Source organism: Rhinatrema bivittatum, chromosome 4 (assembly GCF_901001135.1).
Source record: "Rhinatrema bivittatum chromosome 4, aRhiBiv1.1, whole genome shotgun sequence".
NCBI classification, from domain to species: Eukaryota; Metazoa; Chordata; class Amphibia; order Gymnophiona; family Rhinatrematidae; genus Rhinatrema; species Rhinatrema bivittatum.
The window spans coordinates 49,061,915-49,085,847 of NC_042618.1; the positions used below are offsets into that span (position 1 = coordinate 49,061,915).

The 23,933-nt window shown below is 44.7% G+C and overlaps 1 protein-coding gene across 1 annotated transcript in view; it reads right to left on the reverse strand.

Moving 5' to 3' along the window:
* Positions 1-23,933, reverse strand: part of NUDT14 (nudix hydrolase 14) — a 177,772-nt gene that overhangs the window by 13,760 nt on the left and 140,079 nt on the right. Inside the window, exon 4 of the mRNA XM_029598096.1 lies at positions 19,547-19,784. Within this exon, the coding sequence (XP_029453956.1) occupies positions 19,547-19,784 (238 nt within the window). The remainder of the gene's footprint in view (positions 1-19,546; positions 19,785-23,933) is intronic.

Genomic DNA, 23,933 nt, shown 5'->3' on the forward strand with positions numbered 1-23,933 from the left:
ACGTTGCCTATGCCTAATCCAGGCCTGACTTAGCCTTTTGTAGGGGCTTCCACATGGTCCAAAAGGCAGGAGCGATCCCCACTCACCCCTGCCTTGGCTGGCAGAACATTTAAAAATGGTGCTGACCGGACTGTGGTTGGAGCTGCAATAACGCTCCTATAGTGCCTACCTCAGGTGTGGCTGGTGCCATTAGGTCATACGGCCAAACAACATAATGTTGACAGGCACAAAGGTGATGTCACTGTGCTGCCAGCCTCAGTGAGGCCAGTGCCATGTTTAAATGTACCACCAAGCAAGGCATGAGCGAGGAGCCATTGCTCCTGCCCCTTGCACCGCAGGGAGCCCTCCCCCCCCCCATGAAGGGGGTAAGTGGGGGCTGAGGACATGCCCAGCTTTGCCAATTTTTCCATGGGGTGGGCAGGAATCAGAGGGGCTCAGAAGGCCCTAACTTGGGTCAGTTAAGCCCGGCCAGGTAGGCCTAGGCCCCATGTATTCTTTCATGGGGTGGGGGCAGATAGGGCTGTGGAGCCCTTGGTTGTATTTTTTTGGGGGGGGGGGATGATGCCAGAAGGCCTTGGGGGAGGCTCATTTTAGTTCTTTTTATGTGTTAGGGTTTTTGGGGGGAGTTAATGGTTTTTCAGTTTGGTAAACAAACTGAACATAAACAATCCAATTATCCAAAAATGAAAAGACAAACCAAAATGAAAATGTCGGGCCTGCACATCTCTACAAACTATCTCAGCTTCCAATGGACTAAAACCCTGAGTTCAAAGAGCGTTCCACAGCCAAAGTTGCATTTGGAGCAGAGGTGATGTGACCAGAGACAAAGAGCAAGCTGGAGCTCCAGGCTGTCTCGGAGAGAGCCTCCGATGTGAGCTTGTGACTCATCCTACGGATCCTTGGAGCCAGAAAGCTGGAACAGGAACTGAGCCTTTTCCTCCAGCAGCGATCAAGTGCAGTAAAAAGAATTCAAAGCCTTCTTTGCCAAATTCAGTGCTTTCGCCTATAGTAAGAATCTGGTTTCCTTCTGACCTGATGACTTGTTTTTCCTTGATGCACCTCGGTATTATATTCAAGCGCACCCCCAACTGGGATTGTCTTGTTAACTGCCAGTGAAAGAATTCCCTTTTTTTTAGCCTCCACCTTACCAAATGGGTTTCACTTATTTCTTCTGCAAAATGACTGCACCCTTTATTTCTGGGCTAGTTTAGCAAGGGCTTAGCTTACACAAAGTTAAAAGTGCCACACCATGCTAGCGGGGAAATAAAATATCCTTATGCTCTTTGTACAGCTTTTCAAATCTGTTTGGATAGGAAGTGGGTAGGCGGATGAGTAACTATAGTGTCATTTCTGAACACCTTTATAAGCTCTGCAGCAGGTGCAGAGGAGAGCAGAATGGAGGCAGTTTTCAGAATTATATCACATTATACTGCCTATCAACAGGTGTACCGGCAGGTGATCGAAATGATTATAATATATTTTATTGCACTCAGGGCTATTACCCGCTATATATGGACATGTTCAACTGCACACAGTAGGTATGCGCTAAGATCACACCAATGCGGCCCGAAGACAGGATGGAGAGAAAGAAGGGTGAGAAGTGAAAGGAGGAGAAAGATATATGACCTCCAGCATCCTGAGCTCATTTGTCCCAGTTTTAGGTCAGCATACCTGGGAATTCTCTGGATTTCACTTAGAAACTCAGGGAAACTGTATGAATTGTCAGAAATCTGTGGAAACACTAGAAAGTTCTGGGCCTCTCCGTGTACAGATCCAGCCACTCCCCTTCAATAAGGCTGCAAGGGAAAAGGAGAAGAGAGGGCGAGTCTGGAGCAGGCACTGCAGACAGCATAAAGAGAGAAACTGGAGAAGGGTTTGCCTGCAACAGACACAGCTCAGTCTGCAGCTGGGATTCCCAGACTTGGAGCTCACTCAGCTGAGGGCACCGCGAGGGAGCACACGTCTAAGAGCTGTGACTTATAGGGGGTGGAAGCAAAGAGAGTGCTGGGGACAAGGAGCGAGAAAGGGGAAAAGGCCGGGGGTCATCCCTGGATGAGGGAAAAATGGTGGTGGTGGTGGTGGGGGTGGGGGGGGGGTAGAGAGAGACAGTGTAGATTAGTGATGGATGGTGGGGGGAGAGAGAAAGCTGATATGCATTATTCCCTTCTCTTCCTCCCCACCCCCCACGATAGAACTCTCATGGTAACCACAACTCAAAAAGTTCCCAAGTATGCAAGTCAATCAGAGCTTGGAGACAAAGCTTGGTCTTGGGCTGCCAGCCTTCTAACTATGAAACTGTGAGTATGCACTACTAGCAATAGCAGATGCCTGCCAAATGTCGTTAACCATAACAAAGGTTATGGTAATTGTAAGATAACATCAGCAGCACTTAGCACTATAATGACTGTTGCTAGCTATTTCTTGGCATTGCTGGAATGTTTTATAAACACTATGACATTCTCAGAGATCATATTGGGGGCCCCGGATGAAGTTAAGAAGGAAGTTAGAAACTTGGGGGCTTTGACAGACGGGTTGGACCATGTAGGCAAAAATTAATGCTACCATATGGACAAGCTTATTTTCTTTTTAATCTTAGGAAAATTGTTAATTATACAACCTTTTCAGAACTGCCAAAGCTGGTCAGATTTATGTTGTCATGTATGAGCAGACCTCAGATGATTGGCCTGCTGGTTATTTCTTTATTTGTTATCATTTTTCTAACAGATGAGACTTTGTCTTGTATATTTAGGGGTGAATTTTCAGAGTATCATGCATAACTAGCTTACACTTAACATACACTCAATTTATAAACATCAAACAGACATTTATTTTCCTTTTCACGTGCACATCTACAGGTATAGAAAGGGGCGGGGTGAGGCCAAAAGTTACACATGTAAGTTGCTATTTTATCAAAGACTTGCGTGAGTACACATGGTAACTAATTCATGCCGTTTTATCCTGCCAAATTATCTCGCTAACTTGATATCAGACTCATCTCTTGTCAAGGACTAGTTGGGTGGGATGTCTGGGTGAAATGGGAGGGCGTTAAGGCTGAAGAACTAGGAAGGTCTCGATGATCTGTAGAAGGACTGGGAGAACTGGTGGAGGAATTGGAAAACTGGTGATTTCAATTATGTGTGCATGTTTTTAAAGCATACCAACTTGCAAGTGTAAATCAGGGTTTTACATGAGCACGTTGTTTTTTTTCATAAAAACAGATAGGAATAGTACATGGTTTCAATGCATTGCAGCTGTTCTTGCATAGTTAGACATATGCATATTTTATAATCTGCATATTCCTAATGGGGTAGATTTTCAAAGGGGTATGCGCGTACCCCCCCAAAAACCTACCCCAACCCCCCCCCTACACGCGCCGAGCCTATTTTGCATAGGCTCGGCGGCGCGCAATCCCGGGGCTTGCAAAGGGGGGCATGTCGCGAGTGACGCGTTTCAGGGGTGGCGCCGCGGGCGTTGTTTTGGCCTGGGGGCGTTCCGGGGGCGTGGCCGCAGCCTCCGGACCAGCCCCCGGACCGGAACATGGAGCGTGGCAGCCGGCCCGGTGCGTGCAAAGTTACGCCTTTGCCGACAAAGGTGGGGGGGGGGTTTAGATAGGGCCGGGGTGTGGGTTAGTTAGGGGAAGGGAAGGTGTGGGGGGGAGGGGGTGGAAGGAAAGTTCCCTCCGAGATTTCAGAGTGGCCTCGGAGGGAACGGAGACAGGCTGCGCGGCTCAGCGCGAGCAGGCTGCCGATTTTGGGCAGCCTTGCGTGCGCCGACCCCGGATTTTAATGGCTACGCGCGTATCTATTGAAATCCCGCGTACTCTTGTTCGCGTCTGGTGCGCGAACAAAAGTACGCGTGTGCGCAGATTTATAAAATCTGCCCAATATGCACAGGTTATAAAATATTGTAGAAGATCTATGTGTGGCCATATACACTCATATCTGGGGCCTCACAGAGTCGTTTGAAAGTTATTCTCTCTCGGGTAGATTTTATAAAATTATGCGAGCGTGTACTTTTGTTCGCGCACCAGGTGCGAACAAAAGTACACTGGATTTTATAAGATACGCGCGTAGCCTATAAAATCCGGGGTCGGCGCGCGCAAGGGGGTGCTCTGAAATCGGAGCGGCCTCGGAGGGAACTTTCTTTCCACCCCCCTGCTCCTTCCCCTCCTTCCCCTACCTAACCCACCCTCCCGGCCCTATCTAAACCCCCCCCCCCTACCTTAGTTGGCTGAAAGCAGGCGTAAATCTGGGCTGCTGGCGCGCCATCACCCGACCCGGGGGCTGGTCCGCCCACGGACACGCCCCCTCCCCGCCCCTTTTACGAAGCCCCGGGACTTACGCGCGCCCCGGCGGCCTATGCAAAATAGGCGCACCGGCGCGAGTGCCCTGCGCGTGTAAATCTGGCCGGATTTACGCGCGCAGGGCTTTTAAAATCCGGCCCTCTGTGTATCAAGTGCCTATTTTTTTTTTCTTTAGAACTTCTATTCTTTGTATGATTTGTGAAAATAATAAAAAAAAATGAGCATACCTATTTACTGTGATGGTGTGTTAGATAGCCTTCTTTACAAATATATCTTAGGGCAGGGGTGGCCAACTCCAGTCCTCAAGAGCCACAAACAGGCCAGATTTTCAGGATATCCACAATGAATATGCATGAGATAGATCTCTATGCACTGCCTCCCTTGTATGCAAATCTATCTCATGCATATTCATTGTGGATATCCTGAAAACTTGGTCTGTTTGTGGTTCTCGAGGACCAGATTTGGCCATCCCATTTTAGGGTTACAAATGGTACAAAATGCAGCAACAAGCATTATGATAGGTCATGAGGCTGGTGAGTATGACCCATATTTTGACCTTTAAATCATTACAGGGGTTAGGAGTAGCCTATCTCAATAAAACATTTGTGTATGGATGTAAAGTGCTAGAAAGCAGCAGCATGCACAAGACGTTGGGCTGAAGAAGGCCCCCTTCTTAATAATTCCAACTCCCCCCCCCTCCCTCTATAACACAGCCTTTTTTAGGAGGCTGGACTGAAGCAATGATGCTTTGCACTGCTCTGAGATGATACAGATCCAGCCTGAAGACAGGAGGCACAGACAGAAGGGTGGGATGTGAAATGAGGAGAAAGATATATGGCCTCCAGCATCCTTATCCCCAATAGTTCAGAGCTTGGAGAGCACATGGAAGTCTCCTGAAAGAAGCAGGAGTCTTGGGCTGGCTGCTTTCGAGCTAAAACACTGGGACTATGTGCTAAAAAAGGACATCACACAAATTGGACAAATAACTTCAAAGAGAAAAATGGTTGAATTAGAACAGGGGTGGCTAACTTGAGAGCCACAAACAGGCAAGGCTTTCAGCATTTCCACAATGAATAAGTATAGACAGATTTGAATGTATTTCCCCATTGTATGCAGATCTATGTCATGCATATTTATTGTGGATATCCTTAAAACCTGACCAGTTTGTGACTCTTGAGGACCGGAGTTGGCCACCCCAGAATTAGCACAAGTCTGAAACACAAGAGGTGTTAATGTGAACAGGATTGAAATGGTGATGGCATTGCTAGTCACAAGTTTCACACTGTGAGGCAGCGCCCCCTAGTGTCCCCTTGTGAGTATGTGCAGGACCATGCTGGGAGCCCGGTCCCCTTCGGATCCCCTGGAGGGGGAATATCTATGAGCGGGACCCTGCCGGGCAGGAGGTGCTTGGAGGACGTGCCCAGTACAGGGGAGGATAAGCTGCTGAACCAGCGAGGAGAAGATGGGCCCCATGGATCTGGGATCGGGAGCTCCAGATCCTGTCTGAGAGTGGGAACTCCAGACCTCGCTCTGGGAGAGGGTAGGCAGACTTCTGGGAAGTGCCTAAGTGATACTGTGGAGAACAGGCAGACTTTTGGGTAGTGCCTGGTTAGTTGAGACTAGAGAGTAGTCTTGGTGTTTGCAACTGTGTTTGCCAATCCTGATTGTGTTGAGTGTGGCAATGTAAATAAACGTGCTGAAGTTACAGAAGAGTCTGAGTGTGATTCCTCTGGCTGTGTCCAAATCCTCGACCTCTCGAATGCCATACACACTTGCTATTTTTTTTTGTTTTGAATATTAAAAAATTGAACATGCAATCAAATAAGATATCTGAAAAAGATAAGTTATGGCAAGTTCTAAATGTTTTCTATATAAATGGGAAACCAAATAGAAACCAAAGCTGCTGTTCTCTCTTTCTTTTTTAACAAGAAAATATATTCATGAAAAAAACCATCTAAGCTGTGTGCAGTAGAAGATGACACCTGTGATTTATCAGCAAAGAAAAGAAACCTATGATAATCCAGCAGGAAACAACATTTGTCAGGATTAGCAGCTGCAGATTTGTATTCATGTCCAACTGAAACACTAATGACTGAATCTAGTGTGATGCAGTGGTCAGTAAAACAAATACAGCAATTGTCTGCTTATTTGCACCTGTACTCTTGAGTGTGGCACCAGTTGCCTTGAACTATTTTGGGCACATACCGTGAAAAAATAGGATGGCTAAAATAAAGGCTGTTCAAGCACAATTCATTTCTGGTTTTACCAACCATGCATTTTCTTGGGTCTGCGATTCAAAAGAGACTTAGATATCTACAATGCCTGTTGGCACAGCTTTTTAAGAGGGTCAGTAGTGGTTTACCTGGAAAAAGCGGCCTGTCTGAAAATCGCCCTTCTCAGTCAGACAGAAAAGTATGGGTAGAGCTCACCACATTCTTACTTTCAGCTGCATTATAACGGGGCATTCCCTTGCAAGTGTTTAGAGTGGGGAAGTCAATCAGTGCATGCATTTAACAATCTAAAAAACATATATGCATCTTATTTTATCCCCTTGCTGCTGCCAGATGCTTTTTAGTACACGTATTTTACATTCATTTTCAAAGGAAAGCTACCTGAGTATTTTCCCTTTTGAAAATTAGCCTAAAAAATAATGCATGATAAAAGGACCCGCGTATGATGTAACTCCACAGGCTACTTTTTTGGTTAGACATGACCTCCAAGATAGCCCACGTGTTCCTCGCAACCAGATAAGATTACCGTGAGGCTCTGTAGTTAAAGCCTCCACTGCAACACATTACTGGATGCAATTTCAGCAAGTGCACTATCTAGGCACATTCAATAACACCAAAATCCCCAGAATCCAGATCACTCACCCTTCACAAACTGCACTGAAAACCCACGGATTGAAGAGTTCAAGCTTTTCTATTTCGTCTGTAATGTCCGTGAAAGTGTATGGGCCTATGCTATCTGAAGCTGTGGATAGCAGTGTGCGCTTTAAAGTTTAATAGTCAGTTCTCGGGAACCTCTTACTTGTCCCATCTGTCAGATTTGGAGCAGACAGCTGAAAGGTTCTTTTCTGTAATTGGACCCCAGCAGTGGAATGCACCACTGAGGGAGTTCCTGTCTGTCTGGTGTTAAAAATCACTTTGTAAAACCGAGAGCTTTGGCGTGACTATTTGTGTGTGCTGTGGAACTTGCAGTTCTGCTGAATTTGCTGGAAAAGATTACTTTATGACCTAGTCAATTACTGCACTTTGACCATAGAATATAAAGATCAGAAGGTGTAATTGAACAATTAGCTGACATCATTATTCAATAACACTAGAAATAATATATCTGATCTTTGTTACTACTCTGTGAGCATGTTAAAAAAAAAAAAAAGGGGAAGCAAAAACCTGTGAATCTAACCATTAACTGACTTTCTGTGAGGTTCAATTCACAGAATAGTTGAGCATAGCCAAACTAAAGGAAACTTTTTATTTTTTACAGATAACCTTTTATCTTGCAGTAGAGATCTGCAAATAATTTTAGGTCAAACTCAAAATTTTATCCTGGCTAGAGTTTATTGGGAAAATTAGTTTCAACTGATCTGCTAAAAAAAATCCATCAGATTGTATTTCTGGTGGATCTGGATAAAATCCTTAGTAGATCCACCTAATCTGATGAAATCTGCATCAGATTTTCCAAATATTAGAAGCAAATTTCTGAAGACTGGCCACAACATCTGAAAATGCTGCTTGAATTCCATAGAAGCTCAAAATACATTTCAACCTACATAGCTAGTTAAAAATCCTAAAATGTTTTGGGTCGTTCATATTTTCCAGGAAGTGCATAGATTTTTTATTGAACCTGTTTTGGAAAGATTTGCATCTCTTAACTTTGTAGGAAGATGTCAAGGTTCTTTTTGTTTTTTGGTAAGATTCCACAGCATCTTAGAGGCTCTTTCCGATCCAGAATGTAATAGTCTTAGGTTATCCTAATGCTGAATTATTGTGCTGCATGTAGTGTTTACTGGCTGATAGCCAGCACTACAAGAACCATTGAAAATAAACAAACATGAGATTTTTTATTTCTTTTTTTTGAACCAAGCAAATTTCTTTTGGTTTTATTATTCAGTGAAGAGTTTCACTACTTGCTTGCTTTGCCTTGTATTATACACTGGGTTTTTTTCTTATCCATTTTTAATATCCAGTCAAAAAATATTTTATTGCTTTACAGAATTCTGTGGAAATTAGCTTACAAACCTGAAGTACAAATCTGAATTGCAACACAGAGGGGCTGATGTAATAAAACAAGCGGAAAAAATGTGCGGTAAATTGTAGCACACGTTTTCTTTAATCACACACTGAAAAATAAGTTAACTCCCAATGCAATAAGTTGATACGTAATTGCATCAGGAGTTTAAAGATATACGCATATATGAGTAAGATTGTGTTCTCGGCCTAGCACACCCTATTATATTGGTCCCATTAATATGACTAGTGCATGTAAAACTGAAAAGGTGCATTAGATAGGCATAAAGTGACCTCAGCTGGGGTGGGGGTAGTTAGTTGATTTCAGGGGTATTAGTGGATAGATGGATGGGAATAAGTCCTAGAGCAGAGTCCCAGACTCAGGTACCCCAATACTTATCTCACATTTTTTAGGCTTGGGGCCTGATTTTAAAAGCTCTACGTGCGTAAATCGCCTTATGCGCGCTGGGCCTATTTTCAAAAGGCCCGGCGACGTGCATAAAGCCCCGGGATGCGTATACGTCCTGGGGCTTTACTAAAGGGGCAGGAAGGGGGTGGGGTGTGGGCAGGGCGGGACATGGGCAGGGTCAGAGGCTCCCAGCATAGCGGCCATTTGCCGCTGTGCGGGGGATCGCGCGCCGGCAGTTGGCCGGCGCACGCAATTTACTTCAGCCCCAGTGCTGAAGTAACTTTTCAAACAAAAGTCAAAAAAAGAAAAAGGTAGGGGGGAAAGGGCAGGGAAAGTGGGGTGGGGGGGGGGTAGGGAATGGGGGAAGGCAGCTCGGCCTCGGTGCGCGCAAGTTATAAAATCGGGCGTATATGTGTGCATGCCGGGTAGAGCACGCACATGTACGCCCGTGCGCACCGTTTAAAATCTACCCCAGAGAATGTTATACTTTGTCCTTTGAGTTCATTGTGATGAACCAATCATCCACATACAGGAAGACTTGTATTCCCTGGTGACGGAGATGAGCTGTTACCACTGCGAAGAATTTTGTAAAGACTCTCAGGACTGATGAGAGGCCAAATTGAAGTACTTTGGACTGGTAGGGAGAAGAATTCACCTGGAAGTGGAGGTTGCACCAATGCGAAGGATGGATGTGTATGTGAGCACATGCATCATTCAGATCCAAGGTACACATCCATTAGTCCTTTTGCATATAAGGTAGGATCATGCTGAGGGTGTTCATTTTGAATTTCTCTCAGAGTATGTTTGTTCAGGCATCTCACATCAAGAATGGGCCACAGTCCCCCATTTTCTTGGGAATAAGGAAGCATCAGGAATTGAACCCCAGGACATGTTGAGACATTGGAGGTGGTTCTATTGTTCGTTGTTGGAGAAGCAACTGGACTTCCAGTCAAAGCTGTGGAAAATAAGATGGATCCGTATGGAGCACAGAACAATGCAGGAGGGATATAGGCCAGAAGAAAAGCAATTGGGACCCAGACTACACAGTTTGAAGGAGCCAGGACTCATTGGTGATCTGACACCTGTCATGCTCAAGGGAATGTGAGCATGCTAGGTTAGCGCAGCCTGGGGAGTGTGAACAAGGACCAGGCCCTAGCAGGTGGCAGATGACATACCACAAGGCAAGGCCTTCTGCTTGGCCATCCCCTACTCCCTTGGTTTGAGCCCACAAGTTCTGGTGTCTGACAGGACTACTCTGGCAGAGTAAAAGGAATGATGAGTTAGACAGGACCAAAGCGGGCTGAGGTCATGGCCAGTGGAGTTCAAACAGCATCAAGGACAGGCAAGGGTCAGGGTTGGTAGAGGACTAGCATGGTCAGCATCTAGGCAGAGGTTGAGGCAGGCAGAGATTAAGCAAGATCAAAACGACAGTATACTGGTATTCTTTATAACGCACCTCACTGCCAACAAAGTTTGTTGGACCCTTAAATCCCGAATCAGAATTTACAACAGACTCGTTTATGATATCGGGTCACTTTGCTTTTATTTAACATTTATATTTTGTTCCTATTTTTATATATATTTTCCATAAAAACCAATATCTCGGGTATGCTGACGAATTTCAGGTCCTCCAAACAAATTGTCATTCTAGGTAATGCTGAGATAAAGCAAAACACTTTCCGGTCACAATTCCAATAACCTTATATTACATGATACTTATCGTCAAAGAAAGCCGGAAAGTGTTTTGCTTTATCTCAGCAATACCTAGAATGACAATTTGTTTGGAGGACCTGAAATTCGTTCCGAGATTTATTTATTTATTTTATTTATTTATTTAAGTTTTTTATATACCAACATTCAAGACAATAGTCCCATCATGCTGGTTCACATGAAACAGGAGTGCAAAATAAACTTAAACTTGAACAATAGTGCGGAAAAAGCAGTTACATGTAACAAGGAAAAATAGAACTTGGAATGAGAAGGAGAAAGGAAAAGGAAAACCAGCTAATTACATATAATTACATTGTAAGAGGTAGCTAATAGTGATATTGATGGTGATGTGTGTTGATTGTTAGGAGTTAAATAATATTGGAGTTAGGAAAAGCCTGCATGAACAGCCAGGTCTTGAGTCTTTTCTTGAAGGTTGAGAGGCTGGGTTTTTATGGAAAATATTTTTATGGAAAATATATATAATATATATAAAAGTAGGAACAAAATATAAATGTTATTTAAATAAAAGCAAAGTGACCCGATATCATAAACGAGACTGTTGTAAATTCTGAATCGGGATTTAAGGGTCCAACAAACTTTGTTGGCAGTGAGGTGCGTTATAAAGAATACCATTATACTGTCGTTTTGATTTTGTTTACAAATTAGTGTACTGGAATACACAATTGGTGTGTTGGTGGGTTTTTTGTGAGAGATTAAGCAAGGCCATAAATCTGGTCAGCAATAGAACAACAGTCCAAGGAAAGGCTTCTGGAAGGAAGTCAAGGCAAAGCTGGACAAGGTAGCAACAGTAACAATGTAGCACCGACATCTAGTGCAGGAGGACTTGATGCTAAGGCACTGGATGATTGCAAAAGGCTTCCTTATATACCTAGACAGGATGCGATGTCATCAGCCAGTGCCCAGGAAGTTCTGGCTGCAGGGCCTATAAGAGGAGCTCCACAGCCCTTGGATGCAATATGGAGCAGTACGCTATGCCAGACTTGCTTGGAGGTAAGGGACGTTACACAACACTCCTCCATGAAATCTTTGATTCTCCCCCTTAGTGGGACTGTTGGAAACGGATTGTTCGTGGGGATTAAATACAAACTCTAATTTGGGTTCGGCCTGTTGTGCAGGTTTCTGTTGCAAGCTTTTTCTTTGACAAGGCCTGGCTGGAAGTGACTACTGATGCCATACCAGAAGGAGCAGTATACGGTATTGCTGAAAAGACCAGTAAGGCCTCTTATGTGTAACCCCTTTCTTGGAGGATTGTTCTTCCTTGGGCATACAACTAATTTATATCCTTTGGGGCTGCTCCATCTAGCATGTTACATACCACACTAAAAAATCTCTGGAGGGGATTCTTTTTACAGGGGAAAGCTCTCACTTATGGATTAGACAATGAAAAAAGGTCGTCAGTGTGTGTATGCAGTAGTGGTGCTTCCCATTAGGTGAGAAGCTGCAATAAACAGACTAGGCCAGGTCTGGGTGTTAAATACAAGTTTATTGATTGGTAATAAATTAAAGTCATTTATCTAGAAGTATGAGTTTACATCTGATTGATGGTACATTGGGATTTTTCCTATGTAGGTAGGTGTCCTTAATTCAGACCTCTGGGAACAGCCCATTGTGATTTTAAAAGCGCATACTAGGGATGTGAATCATTTTTCTGACGGATGAAAATATCGTATGATATTTTCTCATCTGTCAGGAATCGGGGGGGGGGGTGTCCCCGAATGTGATAGGAAAACCCAACGAAATTTTCGTGGGGTTCTCTTATCGTTTTTTGGGGGGGGGGGGGGAAGAAAGGGCACACAAAAACAACCCCCAAACCCACCCTGACCCTTTAAATCTCATTATTTAGAATCCCCCATCCTCCCGACCCCCCCCAAACTTTTCTAAAGTACCTGGTGGTCCAGCGGGGGTCCTGGGAGCAATCTCCCACTCTCGGGCTCTCGGTTGCCACTAATCAAAATGGCGCTGATGGCTCTTTGCCCTTACCATGTGACAGGGGTTATCGGTGCCATTGGCCGGCCCCTGTCACATGGTAGGAGCAATGGATGGCCCATGCCATTTTTAAAGATGGTGCCAGCCATCCATTGCTCCTACCATGTGACGGGGCCGGCCAATGGCACCGATAGCCCCTGTCACATGGTAAGGGCAAAGGGCCATCGGCGCCATTTTGTTTACTGGCAGCCGAAGGCCTGAGAGTGGGAGATCACTCCTGGGAACCCCGCTGGACCACCAGGTACTTTAGAAAAGTTTTGGGGGGTTCGGGAGGGTGGGGGATTCTAAATAATAAGATTTAAAGGGTCAGGTGGGTTTTTCTTTTTTTCAGCTCGGGACAGCTGAAAAAAAAAAGCGGTCCCACCAGAAACGAACATTCCCGCGGTTCTAGTACGAACACGATTCTGGAAACGATTCCGGAACCAATTCACATCTCTAGCGCATACTCTCCCAGCAGCTGTATGGGAACCCTAGTGGAGGTATCCCCAGATTTACTACAAAAATCCTACCTTTAGACATCTTATTCTCCTTGGATATCCAGCCTGTCCTGGTCCCTAGGGAGGAAATCCAGATGAGATCTCCTGATTCTTGTTCCTCCTTATTTTAGTTTATTTGTTCCTTTCATTAGAGTGTGCCTGATCCCAGTCAGTGGGATCAGGCACACTCTCTAAGCTGAAATCTCAGTGGGGAAGGGGGATCCAAAAATCTCCCCATTTAACTCAAAGACCAAAAAATACTTTAAAGCTTAAACTGGATATCTTCTCTGACTTCACTGTCTCTCACAGCAGGATCCATCACTTGTGCTTGCCTACCTAGGGTTTAGAGTAGACTCTCAGGTCTCTGGTCCCCTGGTGAGAGTCCTTTTGCCCCTAAAGGATATCAGGCTTAAAAATCTATCTGACTGTAAATTATAAGAAGGACCCTCTGGCAGGGAATGCACTGGGAGGTATCACTTCTAAAATAAAATCCTTTGGGTGAAGCTGGGAGGCCCCACCAGTGTGTGGAAAAATACATCTTTACCCTTTGACTGCTTCCTTAAACTGAACCCCACGGTGTCTTAAAATGGCTAGCCTAAATAGAGCTGAGGCATCCAATCCAGAACCTCTGGGTGGGATGGACTGAAGGGCATGGATGCCCCTTAACAGAGTGCTATACTACAAGGACAGTGACATCTGGTGGCCAAACCTAGAAGGAGTGCCACATACGGAAGTATGGTCGCTCGTATGGATAGAAGTGACATTGTGTGGTAGAGAGCTGATAAGGAGTTGTTGAGAGTGCCTGCATTGATAAATTCTGGTCCTTAATTTGGGCGGCTGTCTCATGGAGCTTTTCACATAAAAAATTTGTTTCCTAAGCAAGGAAGATCCGCTAGTTTTTCATGGACGTCCTCATGGATGCTACTTGCTCAAAGCTAAGCTATAGATGGATGAAGTATGTGAAACAGAATCAAAGGTTTCATATATTGATCAGAGAAGATGGCAGATACCCTTTACTACATCTGTTTGCAGTTGTAGATAGTAATTGGCTTGCTCCATGGCAGGTAAGAAAGGCTTCAACTTTTGAATGCAGTCATGTATGTGCATAATGGATGGTAATGCGAGCAGAGTGCATTGCACTTTGAAAATTGTTCTTGTCAAAGTTATCTAGAAGTTTGTGGTCTTTTCCAGGAGAGAATTTGAGTGAATCTGTGTCTTCTTCACTTTCTTCACAGTAAATTCAACTACTATGGATTGATGAGGCAGCTGGACGATACCAACGACTGGTGATTGTTGGATTGAATTTTAGGTCTAACTTCCTAACAGTTGAGATGACCAAAATAGGAGTTTCCCACATTCTCATTTGAAAGCAATGAGAATGTCCAATTGAGCTGGGCCGCTAGTTCAGCTTGAGTATCCAGTATTTGAAGAAGCCCTAGGAGCTCGAATTGGGTGTCTCTGCGGACAAGGACACCCAGTGCAGTACCCATCTTTTCCACAAACGTAGAATAGATCAAATTCTCTGGTGCTGAGGTATGGTCGGGAGAATCTGGAAGAGGATTGGGGAAATTCCAGTCATCTGAGTTTAAAGGTACAGGTTTCTCACCCAGGACTCCAATGATGAAGAGGACAAACCAGGAGAGGCTTTTGTTTGACTTAGAGAAGGAGCTGCCCTATCTAATACCTCTGACTGGATTGAATCTGCTGCAATAGAGGATGAAGAACCCCTGAGCAAAGGTTCTGATGATGAATGCACCACTATAGGTGATACTGGGACTCCAGTCTGTGGTAGCTATCACTATAATGAGAATAGAAAGGAAAGGTTGGAATGTTCCTTCCATCTCCTTAGTTAGAGAGGTAAAGAAACTTTGAACCGAGTCTGCAATTTGATCAAGCAACTGCTGTGTCCACTGACTGGAAGTATGTGATGGAACATCCTCTTCTGAAACCAGGATGTTTCTGAAGGAGAACAGGAGGCCTGTTAATTGTGAGTGGTACTATAGAGGTCATTGGGTCTGAAGACTTCAGCGAAGACCCTCTGCCACTAGTCTAGGTGGAGTAAGTGCCATGATTATTAGCAGCAGCAGAGGCAACTTGACCCCCTCTCTTGCTGATCTAGGATGGGCTGTATAGAGCTGTATTAGCAAAGCAATTTGATAAACTGAAGTCTAAAGAGGATGTTTAGACACCCTGGATGCCTTGGCATGCTTCAACAGGTCTTTGGAGATACGCATTGAGGAACCCGGTGCAGACTGAAGATATTGCATTGGTTTCATTAGAGCTGTGCCATGGTTTCTTGCATTGTGAATTGCAGGATCAAATATGGAGGCTGTAGACTTGTGTGGCACTGGAGCATCGAGTATTGAGTGCAGCAGTTGGTGCGTCGAGTGCATCAGTCCATTGTGCATCAAGTACATCAAGTGTGTTGGTGCATTGAGTGCCTCGAATCATCTTGCGTTGAGTAATTTGATATGCCATGTGCCACTGGCATTGGTAGAAGCTACGTTGGGTGAGTCGCTGCACCATGCTTTGTTGATGCTATTAGGGCGCCGATGGAACCAACGAAGACATTGTCAACAGCACTGGTGCCAATGCACTGTGCTTAGAATGCTTATGTTTCTTCGGCATAGACTGTGATGATTCCAATGATTGATGCCATGTCACCTTCAATGGCGGAACTTGACCCTGCGGCTTCAGTCTGAATGGATAGGAGAGTTTTGAATGAGCTTACACTCAATTCCTTTCCCCGCGAGTCAGACTAGTCTGCATTGTAGGACGAGGACCTACTTTGACTCCACAGTTCATTGATTCGAAGAGTCCTGGACCTCTGTGAGTGTGGGGACATCCGTCCATAGGCATAGCATTTCTTCTGGTCTTGATCTGGCTCGAGGCATCAATAATACAATTCATGCCATTGATAAGGGACATAATCTTCCCACAGATGCTCTTAAAACCATTCATTGTGGTTGATTTCTTCTTCTCCCCAGAGATGGTAGAATAGAAGGACACACTGATGTAAAAAAGTTTTTTTTTTCTTAGTAACACAGAAAAATGCTGTTGTGGGGCTGCAGAGGTAGCAAGGCAATTTAAGAAGAAGAAACTGAAGTAAAAGAAATATTAAGTAAAGGAGGTTTTAGGATTTTTAAAGAAATAATGTAGGTGAGACAGAGCTCACATCTGTGCTGTGCTCATACAAAAAAATGATTTGAGGAGACTCACCAGGCAATGCCTGTGCGGGAACACCCACACATGCTCAGTAGAGCTCAAAACTCTACTAGCTTGGAGATATGAGTCCATTCGGTGCCCCTGGATGACATCACCTCATATAATGGCTAATTGACAGAAAATTAGCAGGGGCAAAAATACACAAGTTGGCAAATATATGCCTGCAAGTGACTTTTAAATTATCAACTTACATGCATAAGTGTTGCCTCAACCCGGAATACCCCTTTTTTATTCACATTTATGTATGCACGAAAGTAAAAATATGCACTATTTTCAACTTTCATAAAATATGGAATACTTGAGAAGATGCTACTTACGTATGAATACGCTAATTTTTATGCACACAATGTTTTGAATATTCTCCTAAGTACCTGAGGCAATGGAAGATAAAGTGACTTGCTCAAGGGCACAAAGAATGTCAGTGGAGAAGCAGGATTTGAACCATGGTTCACATTCCATTGCACTAACCACTAGGCCAATCCTTATTTACAATTTTTGCTTATAACTGATGCTTTTTGTAACAAAAAAAAAGTTTTTTCATCTGTACTAACACATGCTAGAAGGATTTTAGGATATCTCCTGCTCTAGATTCTTTTTCCTGAAATAGTGAGACTGCGTTATATCACCATATTAGTGAAACAATGGGACTATAATCCATCCCTTTTATTAATATATATTTTGCTTTCTTTCAATTTATGTAAGTCATGAAATTCTAGAAAAGTGTCACAAAGATCATAAACCACTTAACAATGCCTAAACTTCTGAAAGGCATTTTTTCAGATCTTAAAGAGGCTCTTCAATTTAGCAAATTCAAATACTAAGCTGACCTGCTACCCAAGGATGTATCTGCACTGTATTATTTTCTCCAGAATTCTTGGCTTGCAACATGGTCAAGATGTAAACCCCAGCAGATGCACATAAAATAGAGTCCTGGCATGAACGTTTCTTCTCCTGGTACCTGGTCTGTGGGTTCAAAAGGTGGTCAAGTAGCTGGTGAAATAGACCCGGCTCAAAAGGAATTAGGATCTCATACTGGACAGGGAAACAGGAAAAACAAGCCTGATCTCCCCATTACTGCTCCCTTTCTCCTTAAGTCAAATCTGGTCATACTCTTCAAACCTTTCATGTCAGACTTAGGATCCTGAAACCAAACACTGGGATCCAATAACTCCAGTTATTTCTCCCTGAGAAGAAACTAGGTATTAGCGCCTAAGAATTGTACCTTGGCACTCCGTCATCCATGGCAAGACAAGTGTGACCACCTCTGGATTGGGAAAACCAGAAGGCATCTGGAAAATTAGCAGAACCCCTTTAGAGTTCCTGATGCCTTGAGTTTTAAATGCAGACTCTTTTAGAAAACTCCTCACTTGAGAAGGTCATAGTTATAACCCCTCTAGAGGTTATCTTTCATACAATACTTGCTTTAATTAAAGGCAGAGTGACAAAATTACAGGTTAGGACTGCAGAGCCACCCACCCAGAGAAAATGAAGGAAAAGGTTAAGCAGTAGAGGTTAAGCAAGTCAACTAAGAAGTTAAGCAGTCATTCTCACTATAGACCTAAAGGTCATATTTTTAGGACCAGGTCATAAAGATAATATTTGGCATTTGGCATTGGAAAGCTGAAAAGGACAGAAGAAGAGCTCCCAGGCCTGGACCTGACCCTGGGCTGAGGCTCAGGCTCGGCCTCTGAGCCGTCTAGGTGTCTAGGCACCCGGCCTCTGAGCCGGGTCATGGCATTGGGCCTAGGCCCCAGTGCTGGAACTTGGCCTTCAGGTTAGGTCATGGTGCCGGGCCGGGTCTCCGGCTCCTGCCTAGGCTGAGGCTTGGGCATCGGGACCCGGCCTCCAGGCCAGGCTGTAGCATCAGGCCTGGTCCAGGCCAAGGCCCCTGTGCTGGGATCCAGCCTCCAGGTGAGGTCGCGGCATCCAGCCTGGGTCCCGGCCTTCGACGGATACCCGATGGATCAGGTACATTTTATTATTGTTTAATTTTCAGGGGTCGCACTTGGGCCTAGTCCGCAGTCCTTACTCTGGGTCTTGGCCTAGGCCCAAGTATGATTCTGGTACCTCGGTCTAGACCCCGAAGCTGGGGCCTCGCCTAGGGCATATGCTGTGGCCCCTGCTTTGGGCCTCGGTCTATGTCCTAGGTGAGGTCCCAGCTTCGGGCCTAGACCTAGGCCAGATGCATTTGTTTAAAATGAAACAAACAAATAAGGTTTTGTTTCATTCGGTTTGGGGCCCCCTACTAGGTTGATGTGCCTCTTCAAAAATAATTTATTTTCATTTCAGTACAGAATGAAAGAGTATAATAGAGGCAGACATGGTTTCTAGCTAAGAAGGAAGGCTGCACCAAGTGCTTCATTTATACATTGATACTACTACTTCTTCTCCTACCACTTAGCACTATACAACATATGCAGTGCTATACAAACACACAAAAAAGACAGTCCCTACTCAACAGATCTTACAATCTAATAAGACAAACATACAGGGCTAGAGACTTGGGGCATTTCATAAAGTAAGTGTGATGGAGTGTACCAACAACTCCCTCATTCTATCTTAAGGAGCCCGGTTCAGGCTTCTAACCCAGGTCTTCTTAAGGCAGAAGGTTCCCTTCACCCTACCATAAGAGCCCAGGCCTAGAGAGCATGAGGAGGCCCCCAGGGAGGTGGTAGGACCTCACGATAGTGCCTGACGCAAGGTGAGCTACTATTTTGATTCTTAAACCTTTGAAACACAGTAAATAAATACATGCACCATAACAAAGTTGGTCCAGTCTTATTGAATTCCTGAACTATTCCTGTGGCCGCAGCAAGCCCGAATATGCTACAGTAAGACAATGGTTAAAAAAGTAAAGTAAAGGAAAGAAAAAGAAAGTTAGCTAATGAGCCTAAAGGAAGACATTCAGGTTTAAGATTTAAAAGCAGCCTCAAAAAGGTGGGTCTTTAGATGGGATTTAAATACAGTGAGAGAGGCAGCATGATGCACAAATTCAGGAAGACTATTCCAAGCACACGGCGCAGCCATGGGAAAGCATGGAATCGGGAATTGGCGATAGAGGAGAAATGCCCTTTGAAGAGCTCGATAAAAGTATGGCTAAGCATATTACTTAAAAAATCAAGGAGAGGGAAACACTAGGAGAGGAGTTGGCTTTTGTGTAGTGATTGATAAGCATATTACTTACCTATACGAAGAGATTTTCCTTAGGCTTGCTGCTGGAACTTTATAACCACACTCTTCTAAAATTTCCTTAGAAGCAGTTTCCTCCAAAGAAAGTTCTGGCTCATCTATTATCCCAGCACAGAGCTCATAAGTCATTCCTACTGTAGCTGATAGTGGATATTTTGAAAAGCAGAAGTCGTGCTTGTCTTTATTCTCAAAGAGCTGAGGATTCTGCCTTTCCAATTCACACATGTACACAGCTGAAAATGCAAAAAAAAGAATATGAATACTCTATGAGGGTAATTTTATAAAAGCCCACATAAATTAGGCAGCAAGTGCTTCTATACTCTTAGTATCTTAAAATAGGGGTTCTTAACCCAGTCCTTGGGACACGCACAGCCAGTGAGATTTTCAGGCTATCCACAATGGACATGTATAAGACAGATTTCCATGTATTGCCTCTATTGTATACAAATATATGCATGCACATTTAAAGGTGAATTTTAAAAGAGTTGCACATGTACAAATGAGCACATGCACGCACAGTGATGGTAACTTTCAAACAAGCGTACATATGCATGCATGTTATAAAATAGTCTAGGCATATACATGTGTGTGCCTAATTTTAAGTTTGTGCGTGCCCAGCAGTGTAAATTGGCTTGCGGACGAACAACTGCCTGTATTTTAAAACAGACATACATCCAGCTGAGGAAATGTTTCACCAGATCATCTACCAGTTCACCCAGTGTTCTCCTAAGTCCTCCCAAACCCCTGGTTATACAGCCTGTATTCCCCCCTAGTCACCCCAGACCCCTCAACCCCTCATAGATGGCTATATATTTTTTTTAATTTTCATCTCCTCCACAATAGAAGTAAAGATACACGACACTGGACCTGGGTATGCACTCAGGCAAATAAGTACTTGGCGCACATCTCTTGGCTCCACCCACACCACGCCCCTTTTTCTTCCTCTATAACAGGGTACCATCAAACTAGGGTGAGATAGCATAGTACAAAATTTTGTCTTTGTGAAACTTTCCTCACTCCAAATCATGTCAAATCTTCACAAAGGTGTACTGTGCTGTTCGTACATCTCAGTCTACATGTGAAACTGGCCCCTAAACCCTAAACCACCACCAACACCTCACCTTGACCTAATAGATGGCCCTGCTAGAGAGATATAAATAAGTGCACACTGCGAGGCCCCCCCCCCCGAGGTTCTCTCTCTCTCTCTCCTCTACTCCACTCCACTGCTCTCCTGTCCCCTCCAAGCCCAGAAATGGGCAAAATGCAATTCTAAAAATTTATCGCGAATTGCATTATGGCCATTTCGGGCATATCGCACAGCCTAACGCAAGGAAAAAAGGTGTATCTTATGGTTAAGCAGTGTTTGGGTGGATTCTTGGGTACTGTGGCAGATGACCATGCCCACGGGGAGGGGCCCCGTGAGGCGCCACGGTACTGGGCTAAACGCAGACACACAAACACAGAGTTTAGCTCTTTTATTAAACAGCTTGTAGTGTACCACCAGAGGTGGCAGTAGTGAGGTAGTCTGGAAGTAGCAGTTTCAGGACCCTCGGCAGAGGGAACCCTTCTCACCCCCTGTTGGTATAGAGGGATTCCAGTATAGGTTTCCCAGCAAAGCAGTACTGTGGATGAGATAGTCTGAGAGTTAGATTACTCACTAGATAGTTGCTGTTGGTATGCGATTCCACCAGGTTGAAGAAGCTTGGTAGCGGCACCGAGGCAGGGAGAGCAGGCCCTCGAGGAGTGAGTACCTGATCCCTGTAAGGCACCTGAAATAAGGCAGAGGGCCCCCGAGAAGCGGGTACCCAGGTTAGCAATACTCCGAAGGGCAGAGAGAGAGCTTCCAGCGGCAGCACAGAAGTGGCAGAGTAGCTTAGAACCAGCCGAAACCAGTCCTTTGCTAACTCAATGAGCTAGCAACAAAGTACAGGCTATATACCTGGATGGCGTGACGTCAGTAGACGGGAATGCCCCCGAGGTTCGCGCCAATGCTGGAATAAAGACGTGGGTGGCGTGCGCGCGTGCACCCTAGTAGGCCTTCGAGAGGAGCATGGCGGAGTCAGCACCATAGCCATTCCGGGGACGCCAGAGAGGTCAGCTTGTAGACGCGGCAGCGGCCATTTTCCCAAGGGAGGTGGGAGGAGCTGTGAATAAGGGGAGGCAAACGGGGCGAAGCCGTCTAGCACTGACGGATGCAACATTACCCCCCTTCAAAGGGCATCCTCCAGACTTCCTACCTGGTCTTGATTTTTGAGGATGCATTCTGTGGAATTCTTGTAAAATCTCTTTATCCAGTATATTAGCCAAAGGTTTCCAAGAGTTATCTTCAGGTCCATAACCTTCCCATGTTAGGAGGTATTCCCAAACTCTACCTTTTCTTATTTATTTATTTATTTAGTATTTTTATATATACCGACATTCGATCTCAATCGAGATATCACACCGGTTTACATTCAGGTACTGTAGGTATTTCCCTATCCCCAGAGGGCTTACAATCTAAGTTTTGTACCTGAGGCAATGGAGGGTAAAGTGACTTGCCCAAGGTCACAAGGAGCGACTTGAACCCTGGTCTCCTGGTTCATAGTCCACTGCTCTAACCACTAGGCTATTCCTCCCTTCTTCTTACATCAAGGACAGCATCTACCTTGTACTCGATGTCTTCTTCTGCATCTATTGGTGTAGGTTCAGGTGTCTTGTTGGAGAACTCACTAAGGATCAAAGGCTTCAACAGTGAGACGTGGAACGCATTATGAATCTTCAATGTAGGTGGTAGCTTCAGACTATAGGTGAGATTGCCTAGTCGTCGGAGAACAGGAAAAGGTCCAATGAAGTGTGGAACAAAGCGAGCTGAAGGTATTTTAAGTCTTAAGTGCTTAGTGGATAGCCAGACTTTATCACCAGGCTGGAAATCTGGAGCCTTGCAGTGGTGAGCATCGTATCCTTTCTTAGCTCGAAGTCCTGCTTTGAGAAGCATCTCTTTGGTCTGAGCCCAGAGTTGTTGAATTTCTTTGGCAGTAGATTGAGCTGCCGGGGACGACACGGACAGTGGAAGTGGCAGTGGTGGCAATGGTAGTCGTCCGTAAACCACTTCGAATGGTGTTGATCCAGTGGATGTTGCTGGATGAGAGTTGATGGCGAATTCAGCCCAGGGCAACAGTTCTGCCCAATCATTCTGGTGAGTGTTCACGTGGGCATGAATGAACTGCTTGAGTGTCCTGTTTATCCTCTCAGTTTGACCATTGGATTGAGGATGGTATGCTGAGGTGAAGTCGAGAGAAATGTCAAACTTCTTGCACAATGTCTTCCAGAATTTAGCTGTGAATTGGACTCCGCGATTGGAGACTATGTGCTTAGGCATGCCGTGTAGGTGAAAGATGTGTGTGATGAAGAGCTGGGCTAGCTCCACAGCTGTGGGTAAACCAGGGACAGCCACGAAGTGAGCCATCTTTGAGAACCGATCTACAGTTACCCAAATCGTGTTGTTACCTCCTGAGAGTGGTAAGTCCACCACAAACTCTGTAGCTATGTGTGTCCATGGCTCGTCTGATACTGGTAAGGGTTGGAGTAGACCCCGAGGATGACTGGGTGGCGTCTTCTGTCTGGCACAATTTGTTCAGGAAGCAACATAGGAGAATGTGTCTTCCTTCATGGTAGGCCACCAGTAAAACCTTTGTAGTTTAGACAGAGGTCTGCGTTGAGCAGGGTGTCCAGCCAGTTTATAGTCGTGAGCCCATGCTAATAGCTTTTTTCTGAGGTTCTTGGGTACGATGGTTTTACCTGCAGGTACTGAGTCAGTAGCTGCCAGAATAACTCTTTTCGGGTCAATTTCTCGGACATTTCTCGGACACATCTTGAACATTTCTCGGACCCTTGCTGTAGTTACATGATGTTAGGTTCCATATTAGGAGCTACCACCCAGGAAAAAGATCTAGGCATCATAGTGGATAATACTTTAAAACCGTCGGCTCAGTGTGCTGCAGCAGTCAAAAAAGCAAACAGAATGTTAGGAATTATTAGGAAGGGAATGGTTAATAAAACGGAAAATGTCATAATGCCTCTATATCGCTCCATGGTGAGACCGCACCTTGAATACTGTGTACAATTCTGGTCTCCGCATCTCAAAAAAGATATAGTTGCGATGGAGAAGGTATAGAGAAGGGCAACCAAAATGATAAAGGGGATGGAACAGCTATGAGGAAAGACTGAAGAGGTTAGGGCTGTTCAGCTTGGAGAAGAGACGGCTGAGTGGGGATATGATAGAGGTTTTAAGATCATGAGAGGTCTTGAACGAGTAGATGTGATTCGTTTATTTACACTTTCGAATAATAGAAGGGCTAGGGGCATTCCATGAAGTTAGCAAGTAGCACATTTAAGACTAATCG